This window comes from Carassius carassius, chromosome 5 (genome assembly GCF_963082965.1).
Source record: "Carassius carassius chromosome 5, fCarCar2.1, whole genome shotgun sequence".
Taxonomy (NCBI): domain Eukaryota; kingdom Metazoa; phylum Chordata; class Actinopteri; order Cypriniformes; family Cyprinidae; genus Carassius; species Carassius carassius.
The window spans coordinates 20815822-20826825 of NC_081759.1; the positions used below are offsets into that span (position 1 = coordinate 20815822).

Consider the following 11004-nt stretch of genomic DNA (forward strand, 5'->3'; position numbering starts at 1 on the left):
TCATGCAAAAAGGAAGCCATATGTGAACATGGTCCAGAAGCACCGTCGTGTCCTGTGGGCCAAGGCTCATTTAAAATGGACTATTTCAAAGTGGAATAGTGTTTTATGGTCAGACGAGTCCAAATTTGACATTCTTGTTGGAAATCACGGACTCCGTGTCCTCCGGGCTAAAGAGGAGGGAGACCTTCCAGCATGTTATCAGCGTTCAGTTCAAAAGCCAGCATCTCTGATGGTATGGGGGTGCATAAGTGCATACGGTATGGGCAGCTTGCATGTTTTGGAAGGCTCTGTGAATGCTGGAAGGTATATAAAGGTTTTAGAGCAACATATGCTTCCCTCCAAACAACATCTATTTCAGGGAAGGCCTTGTTTATTTCAGCAGGACAATGCAAAACCACATACTGCAGCTATAACAACAGCATGGCTTCATCGTAGAAGAGTCCGGGTGCTTACCTGGCCTGCCTGCAGTCCAGATCTTTCACCTATAGAGAACATTTGGCGCATCATTAAACGAAAAATACGTCAAAGTTGACCACGAACTCTTCAGCAGCTGGAAATCTATATAAGGCAAGAATGGGACCAAATTCCAACAGCAAAACTCCAGCAACTCATAGCCTCAATGCCCAGACGTCTTCAAACTGTTTTGAAAAGAAAAGGAGATGCTACACCATGGTAAACATGCCCCGTCCCAACTATTTTGAGACCTGTAGCAGAAATCAAAATTGAAATGAGCTCATTTTGTGCATAAAATTGTAAACTTTCTCAGTTTAAACATTTGCTATGTTATCTATGTTCTATTGTGAATAAAATATTGGCTCATGTGATTTGAAAGTCTTTTAGTTTTCATTTTATTAAAATTTAAAAAACGTCCCAACTTTTCCGGAATTCGGATTGTAGTATTATCATCTGAAACAAGCACCTTGGCATACACCTGTACTTATAAAGAGTGAAAAATGATCAAAAGCTGCCAGTGCAGTTGCTTAACATTGCGTTATACAGAGGAATGGTGTGGAGGAAAAGCTGGCTTTATTCTTGAGGGGCACATTTAAGAATTCTGTGAAAGACATCTGGTATTTTTGCTGCTACAGCCAAAAAAAAAAAACGTCAGAGTCCAAGTCATGCAGGAACAGAGAAAACCACTCTGACATGGCCCTTTATAAAGTCTGAGAGTAAGTCTAGAAGTTACATAACTCAACTACTTTCATAAATCTAGTTCTTGTGCAACTGTGCAAAAAAAAAAAACACAAAGAACAGTAATAGACTTTTATGAAGTGAAACTTGAGATCGAACTGTGCAAGTCGTATGGATATGCTGAAAGACATGATTCATATAAGCTTTGCTAGAATGTTAAAATTACTTCAACTAACTAGTTTTTGCATATGTAGTATGGGCAGTGTCCTTGATTTAAGAGCAAGATCTAATAAAATCTAATCAGATTTTCACAGCCTACTCTAAACTGTGAATAAATTAAGTTGTCAGTGCACGATTGAGCGTGTGAAACTTCAAAGTTTATTACAAGTTGATTAAGTACTGAGTAACAGTGAGTCAACCATAATGGTCTAATAGCTTATTAGCTTTAATAAATCACATAAGTGAAGCTAACATCAATTCACTTTTTATATTTGCATAAATATACTTTTAAGTTCAAAATAGTGTTAAACAAAAAGCAGCATTTGTAAACCCAGGCCCCCTCAGGGGTCCACACTCCCCCGGCGCAGAGAATAAGCACCATTCTGCACCAGATGGGCTTGGACGTGGCAGCGTGTTATTTCTGCAGCCGCGCTTGCCCAAGCTGAGAATAGCCTATTCCTACTTCTGCAATTCCCTTTCATCATGAAAACCCATGCGTCTGTGAGACCACTTGGATGAACAACAACCCAAAACTTGTGCTCCATCATAGTCCATGTGACAACGTGGCCTTTGTTATTCTAATGAGTGAAGATGATGATGAGCTTTAGGAACATTTATTCTCAAACGCCCAAGAATCATCTCCATGAACTGAAGAAATGCTGACCCTGCAACAGATATGTCATATAAATCAAATACTCACCTGAATGAGGAGAGCACCTAGATTACATGTGCAGTTATCGGTTTATTTAAGATTATTAAGCCCTAATATTGTTCAGCCCTAATATTTCATATCAAATGGCTCCAGGAAACTTTAAATTCAATGATTGTGCTCACATTACTGATTGTAGCAAAACTTCTAGGTATTAATTGAAAAATATTTCATACTTCATTACAAAAGTTCAAAGAGGAGCAGTAGATGGAATTAAACAAAGAGGGAAACTGGGTCAGAATCACTTTGGGCTCTAAGTGTTCCCTTCAAGTGTGCACCACAGTGTGCGTTTTAAGATTCCCAACAGGAATCATAAAACTGCAGATATCATGAGGAGAGCATACTGTTATTGATTTGTGGTGGAAGACTTTAAAAAACATATGAACCAACCAAACTATATGAAAAAAAAAATTAAATAATACAAACTTGTAGCTTCTGATAGAGAAAAGGATTGTACATTGAAAACAGACCTGAGATATCCAGTACCTGAACTAAAGCAGCTGAGACGGGTCATGGGTTTTCATCATGAGCGGGAATTTGCTCCGGCAGACCATCTCTGACAAACCGGCCAAGAAGTCCAGCCGTTTTCAGAGAAGTGTGTGTGGGCGGTTGAAGCCAGAAATAAGTTGACCTATCACAGCTCTCCCACATCATGTTGGGTGGAGTGTTTCTCATGCTACTGACCTATAACTGAGTCTAGCCACTTCCTGTAGGCTATGGCAAAGTGGCTTTGCTCGGGGCTCCGGCAGCCTGTGAGGATTCTGGAGACAAACGTGTGCTCCGAGGGAAGTAAGGGGTGGGGAAGCAGGGGTCCCCGCTTTAGTCGCTTGGTGTCCTGCGTGTAGCTTCCGTGTTTGCGCCCATCCAGAACACAGTCAACATCCATGGCCTGGGAAGCACTGGCTTCATCACAGGGCTCCTCACTGAGGAGGACGTCAATATGGGTGAGAGGTGGAGATTGTGACCCTGCCCCCTGGAGGTGCTCCCTCCGCCACTGATGCCACAGGTAGAAGACATGTCGCCTGTTGGAGAAGCCTGGATTTGAATTTGTTCAATGTTGAAATACAGTGAACTATAAAATAAAATGCACTAGACTTCGGTATATACCAGCCAGTACTGAAATGTAAAAAAATATGACGATACCAGAATTTCCTACGAACACCGAGTGCTGCTGAGCGGATTCTTAACATACACGGGAGCGTTTGAAAGCAGCGTCTATCAGAGGATCCGTCTATGAGAAGATATATCAGGGATCCGCGGATCCACTAATTATAGATGCGACTTTCAAACACTCCCACATAGATCTGTGTAAGCGCTCAGTGAAGAGAGTGAGGCAATGATCATTGTAACCAATCACAGACGTATCTGTTGAGCGTGTGATCAGTGGTGTTTAAGAATCTGCTCAAAATGCTGGTATCATCATATGTTTAACATTCCTGTACCAACTGGTACCAAAGTTGGTACTTTTGACAACACTAAAATGCACTTTACAGTATTATTTAAGTCTGGATTCAGGTCTGATATGATAGTCACAGGGAAAATACAAAAATGCTCAACATTAGAATAGCAAAATTAGCTTAATAGGCCTACTAACTTTTAAAAGAAACTTACTCATCTTCGAAAACCACAAACAATACTATCTAAAATAAAAAAATAAATCACAAACTATATTACATACAGAATTACTTGCTAATTAATTACTAACATCTCACTGATTATGCCCTTGGCTGTCTCATAGATTGTCTCATCATTTAAATCACCCTCATGTAGTTCCAAAACTCCACGGAACAGGATTTACTATAGTAAAATTTTCTACTTGGACAATTTGAATTCAACATTTAATTTCAGATTCCTTTATCTTCATTCATTCAATTTCATCACTTGAAAGTATGTATATATATATATATATATTTATTATATATATATATATATATATATATATATATATATATATATATATATATATATTACACACACAATTTCTGAATTACACACACACAATTATAACTATAAGATATGCCACAAAGCTACTCAGAAACCAATCATTAAAAATTTATTCTTTTGTGTACCACCTAGGTCAGTCATTTTTGTCAAGTAGATGACAATTAAATTTTGGTGGTACTTCTGTATGAAAAACAGTTTTAGTGCCATGCTGGGTCATCACCTGCCTTCAACTTACCAGTCCTAAAGCAAAACTATAAAATATATAAAAAATAAAAATAAAAAACACTTATAAAAAATAAAAATAAAAACAGATTTCAATAAACATAGAAAAGGCTTATGTATGAAACATCCGTGACTAAAGCAAGCTAGAGCTTAGTAATGCATTTACATTTTTTAAATTATGCCGGTTTATGACGTTTTTTTTTTTTTTTTTCATGCATAATCAGGTGTACAATGCATTTTCTGCTGGTTGATATTTCAAGACGTGCTTTTAGTCCGACAGCACTTTTTGGCACAAATTCTTCTGTGTCATGTTCTACTAGTTCTGCAGTATCCATCTTCCCTGTAACTCCTGTTTCACTGCATTTCTATGTCAATCCATGTTCATTTTTCCCGCGAACAATGCGCCTGCAGCACAGCAAAAATAGACTCGGTACGTAAACGATCGCTGCACTGCTGCAGACTTGAACGCACTGACGGACCGCAAACGCTGGAATCTGTTAACATGGGTGCGTAAAAAAAAAATACGCAATACGCACTGCAGACGGAGTATGTGTGAAACAGGCGTTATAACATAACACCAGAGCACTGCTGTGTTTACCCTCACCACGCCTCGCAGTCGCTGCTTAGAAGTGCAACATTGTAAAGGGTCCGTCTGCAACAGTGTCGCGCGGCCGCGGCGCAGCATAACGTTCGTTCCGAACGCTGAGTAATTAAATACATCGGTATTGTGGTATATTCAAAATTAATATTGTAACGAAAACATACACCGGTTTTCGTTATGAACCGGTATACCGCCCAGCACCAATTAAAAGGCATGAAATGTTGCACAAACAAATTATCATATCTTCAAACTAACAGCAGACTTGTAAATGTAACTGATCTGTTGCCATGACACACTTTATGGAGGGAACACAAGCCAAAGATACATAAACACCATTCACCGAGCAGCTGCTCCTTGCCTCAGCCATGAGGGATGAGTCTGGGAAGGGGAAAAACTGAAAGAACTAGAAAAAGATCCAGCAAACTGCTTGCCTCTCCCTCAGTGATCTACAACTCTGCAGCATAAGACCATCCATCATTTTATAACACTAAACCATAAACACATTAGGTCAGACCAGCTGAGGGCCGAGGACAAACTTCTGGCAAACAAAGTCACTGTATTCACACGGAGACCTGTGGAAGCACAGTCTGATGCTGACTGACTGCACAATTATCATCAGCACAGCAAGACCTGAAGATCTGTAACAGGCTTCAAACAATCTGCCTGATCACTCTCACCTGTGGCACCACAGCGTCTCGTGGCCTGGATATGACTTTATGAGATCAGTGCAGAGCTCCATCTCCTCGTGGAAGAGCTGAGGGATGATGTCATTATGGTGACTGCCTTCAGACATGTCTGCTGTGCTCTCTCCATTAGGCTGCTGGGTTGGGTGGAGCTCCGTCTCTCCAACCTGGCTCAGCTCTCTTACCAGGGCCTTGAGCAGGTGTTGACGGTAGTGAAAGCCGCTGTGATCTGACACGTGCATGGACACCCACAGTCGGGTGGAGGACAGCTCATCGTGTAGAACCTGGAGTAGAAAGTCACTGAGTATTATATTCATTTAACACCATCATTATTCAGCTGAATTTTTTGTTAATTTTAGTTCAGTTGCCAAACTGAAAGGGCTACGAATGACAGCATACCAATAAATTGATGCAAATGCATTTAATGAATATCCATATTATTATGCATTCCTCAAATATGCATACAAAAAATAGTTAGTTACACCAATATTAAAATTCAGTTTGACAATGTTTTAACCAATAACTGATAAATGGCTGATATTAAATATATACAACCTTGTCTAAATAAATGGTGGGAAAAAAGTAAATTCTGCAGTGCTGAAAAAATTAGATGCACCAATATTAAAATTATGTTTGACGTTATAACCAAAAACTGATTATATTTAACATATAGATAAACTTCATCAAAAAATTGTGTATATATATATATATATATATATATATATATATATATATATATATATATATATATATATATATATATATATATATATATTATACAGCACTGCAAAAATGAGATGCACCAATAATAAAATTTTTGCCATGTTTTAAACAATAACTGATGAATGGATGATATTAAATATATACAATTTTGCTTAAATAATTGAAAGATAAAACTAAAACTAAAATCAAGTATTTCAATTATCAACTGATGCATTAAAACAATGTATATTAATAATAGATATTCATTTTGAGATTTGCTGGTTTATATTTAACAGTGTTATTAAAATATTAATGCTTATTAAGATTAACTTAACTATTAAGTGAGCATTAGATAATTTAAAAGTTAAAAATAAAGGAACTGAGTATACATAATTAAATATCCAAGAGTATTTTAAAATAAAACATGACTTCATTTAGGTTGTAAACTCAGTAAACTTTGTACTACAGAGATCTAGGGTGGAAATTCAGACCAAGGAAAACCGTACCAAACAAGACATGCAGAGATGTAAGACGACAGCCGCATAACCCAATTACTCCTGAAATAGCTTATGAAGAGCTCCGACTGGTTCAAGTCGGTTTAGTCCTGGATCATTAAATCTACAGGCTCATCCTTTTTATATGAGGGCTTTTAGTTTGGATTGAGCCCTGTAACATTTGCCCTTATTTTGCATCCAATTAAGAAAGGATAAGCACATCAAAGGTCTGACACTCAGTGAAACCCTAACAGGCAATAAGTGTTCCTGACTAACAGCACTCAGCTCTCTATAAAAAAAAATTAAACATTATTATTATTTTTTTTTTTAGAAAAGACAGAAAACTCTGGAATCTGTAATCAGGTCTCTTCCTAAGGTAATTCAAGTGGAAAGAAAGGTATTAAGATCATCAAAGGCTCAGGTAGATTTATTAACCTCATAAACAACCATCTCATGTTGCTTTCATTGTAACAACACTGATGATATGCCAGTGTGATCCATCATTCCTTAAAGTAATCGAAGACAAATCTTATCTTTGAGATGTACGCAAACAAAGCAACATCTAACAGACACCCGTTTTCAGTCATTATGATAAATCACAGAGATATAGTGCAGAAACATGCAGTGGACTGAGACAGCCTACCTTTAGACTGCCTTTAGCCAAGTTTTGCAACACCCAGATGCGATGGGACCATGCATTGTAGTTACTGGGGTAACGGCCAGCTGCGTCTGCACAGACCCTCATCTCCTCCTGCAAGGCTCTTTGCAGCCGCTCGCAACGTCTCCTACTCACAGCGTCTCCTCTGGGTTCAGCCTGATCCTTTGGTTCTTGTCCAGAAGGAGAGCACTCCTTCTGCAGCCACTGTAACACCCAGCGCCTGTGTTCACAACAAACCAATTAAGGTTACGGTTTTATTTATGAAAGAGTAAAATCTGCAAATCATAAAACAGCAAGACAATAATAATTCTCCTTCATAACAGCTTTATCTCAGCACCCTGCGGCTACTAGGCATCCTGGGAGATCTAATGGCTCAGTATTATCTGCAGACAATAACATCATCCAAACTGACATAGTGAAGAGTAAAAACTTGAATTATTTGCAAAATATCTGACAGCAGCAATGTGTCCCGCACACTACCTGCAGGTACATAAAGCTCTCTGTCTTGTCAGGTGCATAGGCTTTGGATATTTATTTGTGTTCTGTGTAAAGTTGTTTTCCCTTGTCCTTGCAGTAGTGACGAAATTCTACTTCAGTATGTGCCACTGTTGACATGTTGCAAGAGGTCTGCAATTGCAGACCGTTTCATTTCATGGTCTCTGCTTTCACTGTTTCAGCCAGTTTGAGAGCAAGGTCTCTTCCATACTAATTCAGACAGCTACATGAAAGCAGAGCACATACATTTTCCAGTACAGCGCATTAAACTGTTCCATTAATTTCTTAATGCCTAATTAATATTAGTTTTTTGTTATATCACTATTTGAAAATTCAGACTCATCTAATCTAATGGTGAGCTAAAAGTACTCTGGAAAATAGGACACTTGAAGGGTGCAGGACACAGCACTTACATAATATACCATCTTTAATATTTTAAGACCTAATTTAACTGTATACACTAAGAGCAGAATGAACATTTAGTGCACTAAAGCAGATGCTTTTACTGGTGTTTACATTCATGCTATAAAATCATAAAAGGCTTCGTTTAAGGCAGAGCTGCCCAACACTACAAAGATCCCAAAATCCTATTTGAACTGAAAAAAATATATAATATTTAAAATTTAATTTAATTATATTCTCTACATTTTAAAGCACATTTTTCTTTTTTCCCCACCACTCTTGTGATATGACACTGCAGGCCAAATCAAAGATTTGGAAACCTTACCTGTGTATCCATGTCTCTGGGCTTTTAGGATGCTTAGATAGTGCAAGTTTTCCCAGGTAAAGGTCTTTCTCTGGGTTTAACATGCCACATTGCAGGAGCTCTTTCCTATAAAACGACAAAAAAAATAATAATTTACAGCACCACCTCCTGGACAATATGTTTCTTGTGTTCAACATTAACACAAAGACATTCAGGCAAGATTTTTGTGCAAAATTCTAGTAAAAAAACAGCCTAATTACAAAAATGAAACAAAAAGAGGTAAAAAGAAACCAGTTAAGAATACAGTTAAAAACAGAAAAGATTTTTATTTATTTATTTTTTAAACAGGAATGGAATAAATATCTCTAGTGTTTCCTGAGATGGAACTAAATGTTGGAGACATGAGTAAGTTCTGTGCTCCCTGTGCAAATTTAGAAAATCAAGTCACATTTAGAGTTAAATGTAGCAGCAGTCTTTTGATGTCTCCTTTCCTAAATTAGAGACATTTTTAAAAATAGCAACAGCACATTCAGAACAATAATACGGCCGAAATCTAGACAGACATCAAAGAGAAGAAAAAGAGAATTTCTAAAAATACCACAGATGTGCATATAATCATTCAGAAAGTATGTGAAGGGGTTAGTTCGGCAGAATGTTTTTATTTTCAGGTAATACAAATATGTACGTGTACCTGACATTCCACGCAGTGGTGAAATCTGGGTTTAGGAGAAGCAATGTGCAGGTTATATCTACCAGTGCTTGAAGAGAAGAAGAGAGAGAGAAGTCAATTTTTCAGCAGCGCTGGTCTTGTGTATGAACTAGCCATTTTATAATAAAGGTCACAGCAAAGTGAGCCGGCCGAACAAGCTAACCCAATAAACCTTCGTCCTACCTTCCCGATCGAGCCACTGCTTTCTCTGTCTGTACAGCAGGAGTTTATTATGCACATAGGGCAGCAAAAACTTGACACACCAGCTCTCCACTCCAAGCTTATTCTCCACCAAGACTATGGGGCTTCTGTTGTACCGGGCTTCGGGGCACGGAATGAGGCCAATTTCATCACTGTGAACACATTGTAAAAGATAAAAAAGAAGCACAAATCACGTGGCTATTTTAAGAAACTCTGCTAAATACTAAGGAGCTGAAGGCAATGCATAAAGCACCAAACATCTCAGCTGACACTGACTCATTACAGATGCACCTCTTTGGCAGAGATACAAGAATGTCATAGCAGAAGAGTGAGATGAAACCATTGGGACAGGGCACTGACCCGAAATATATGGGACAAACAGACCCAACACAAAGGCAACTTTCAAAAAAACAGACGAGGTGCTTCATATGAGGACTGAATAGATGTTTGGATAAACGAGAGCAGCTATGTTGCAACCACTGATCGTCTCACCCTATTTACCAGTAACAACAAACGGACACGGACAATTACTGAGAATTATGACTATAAATATAATGTATTAAAGCTCGCTACGCCCGCCAGTTACTGACCAGCGACTAACAAATCCAAAAATTCACAGTAACATTAATAACGTTAGCTACAACATGACAAGCATGCACACTTCGCGTTTCACTCAGAGAAACTTTCGGCGTTTGCACGGTGCTTATTACATATACACCCCAGACACATTTTAACACGGCCTGGTCTAAAGGCGAGGCTTTGTGAGCTCTCTCTGTTGCTGGACGCTGGTTAGTAGCCGGTTAGCCAGCCGCTGTCTGTCTGCGCAAGTTACACAGGCTGCTGCACTGTGCTCTCCCTGCGACTGAGCGCGAGGGTCCAGGCCGCTTTTAGCATTAAACTACATGACCGCGTGATAAACAACAATGCGAGTTCACATACGTACATGTTCGGGTTTCTTTTAAAGGCATTATTGATGTCTTTCACAACTCTCTGGACCAAGACATCCACCTCCTCTTCCGACTCAGCCATTTTCATAGCGCGTGTGACGTCACCGCGGGTGACTCAACCTAATCCGGGACATTTCACAGTCAACGCTCGAGATAAATTGTTTTAGTAACCGTAAACCGTACATTGTTGCTATTTAAAATTAAGAGATTATCTTGCGTTATAATAATAAATATATATATAAAAAAAAAAAAATCGTTACTCGCCGTTTTTACATAAATCTTGCTACAACAAGGACGCCACTGAATGTTGGCGCAGAGACATTTGGAATCAATGAGAGGACAGAGTCATCTAACGTTATAACTCACCAAAAAAATAAATAAATAAATAAATAAATAAATAACTTAAACAATCAGAATCTCTATTTAAACTGGAGGTGGCATATTTCTCTTTTACATCCAATCATATTTACAATTTCACTTTAGGGGCGGGACATGTACCAAATAAGCTCTTTGGGGTTTGTCCAGCAAACATGGAGCGAATGTTTTTACTATACACATACTGTATACACTGTTCATGGAACGA

General features: G+C 38.4%; 1 protein-coding gene across 2 annotated transcripts; it reads right to left on the bottom strand.

The window, feature by feature from the left end:
• Positions 1-1080: 1080 nt before the first annotated feature.
• LOC132140978 (protein prenyltransferase alpha subunit repeat-containing protein 1) lies at positions 1081-10561 on the bottom strand. 2 transcript variants are annotated; one of them, XR_009433857.1, is made up of 8 exons: positions 10418-10561; positions 9457-9626; positions 9256-9322; positions 8586-8690; positions 7349-7583; positions 5504-5793; positions 2546-3081; positions 1081-2015 (listed from the first exon to the last, which is right to left on the bottom strand). XR_009433857.1 is itself a non-coding variant. In XM_059550095.1 (7 exons), the coding sequence occupies exons 1-7, from the start codon at positions 10507-10509 to the stop codon at positions 2736-2738; spliced, it is 1305 nt and encodes a 434-aa protein (XP_059406078.1). In that variant the 5' UTR covers positions 10510-10561; the 3' UTR covers positions 2277-2735. The 2 variants fall into 2 exon arrangements, 1 of the variants encoding a protein (XP_059406078.1); XM_059550095.1 differs by lacking the exon at positions 1081-2015 and having other exon boundaries at positions 2277-3081.
• Between the last annotated feature and the right edge of the window lie 443 nt (positions 10562-11004).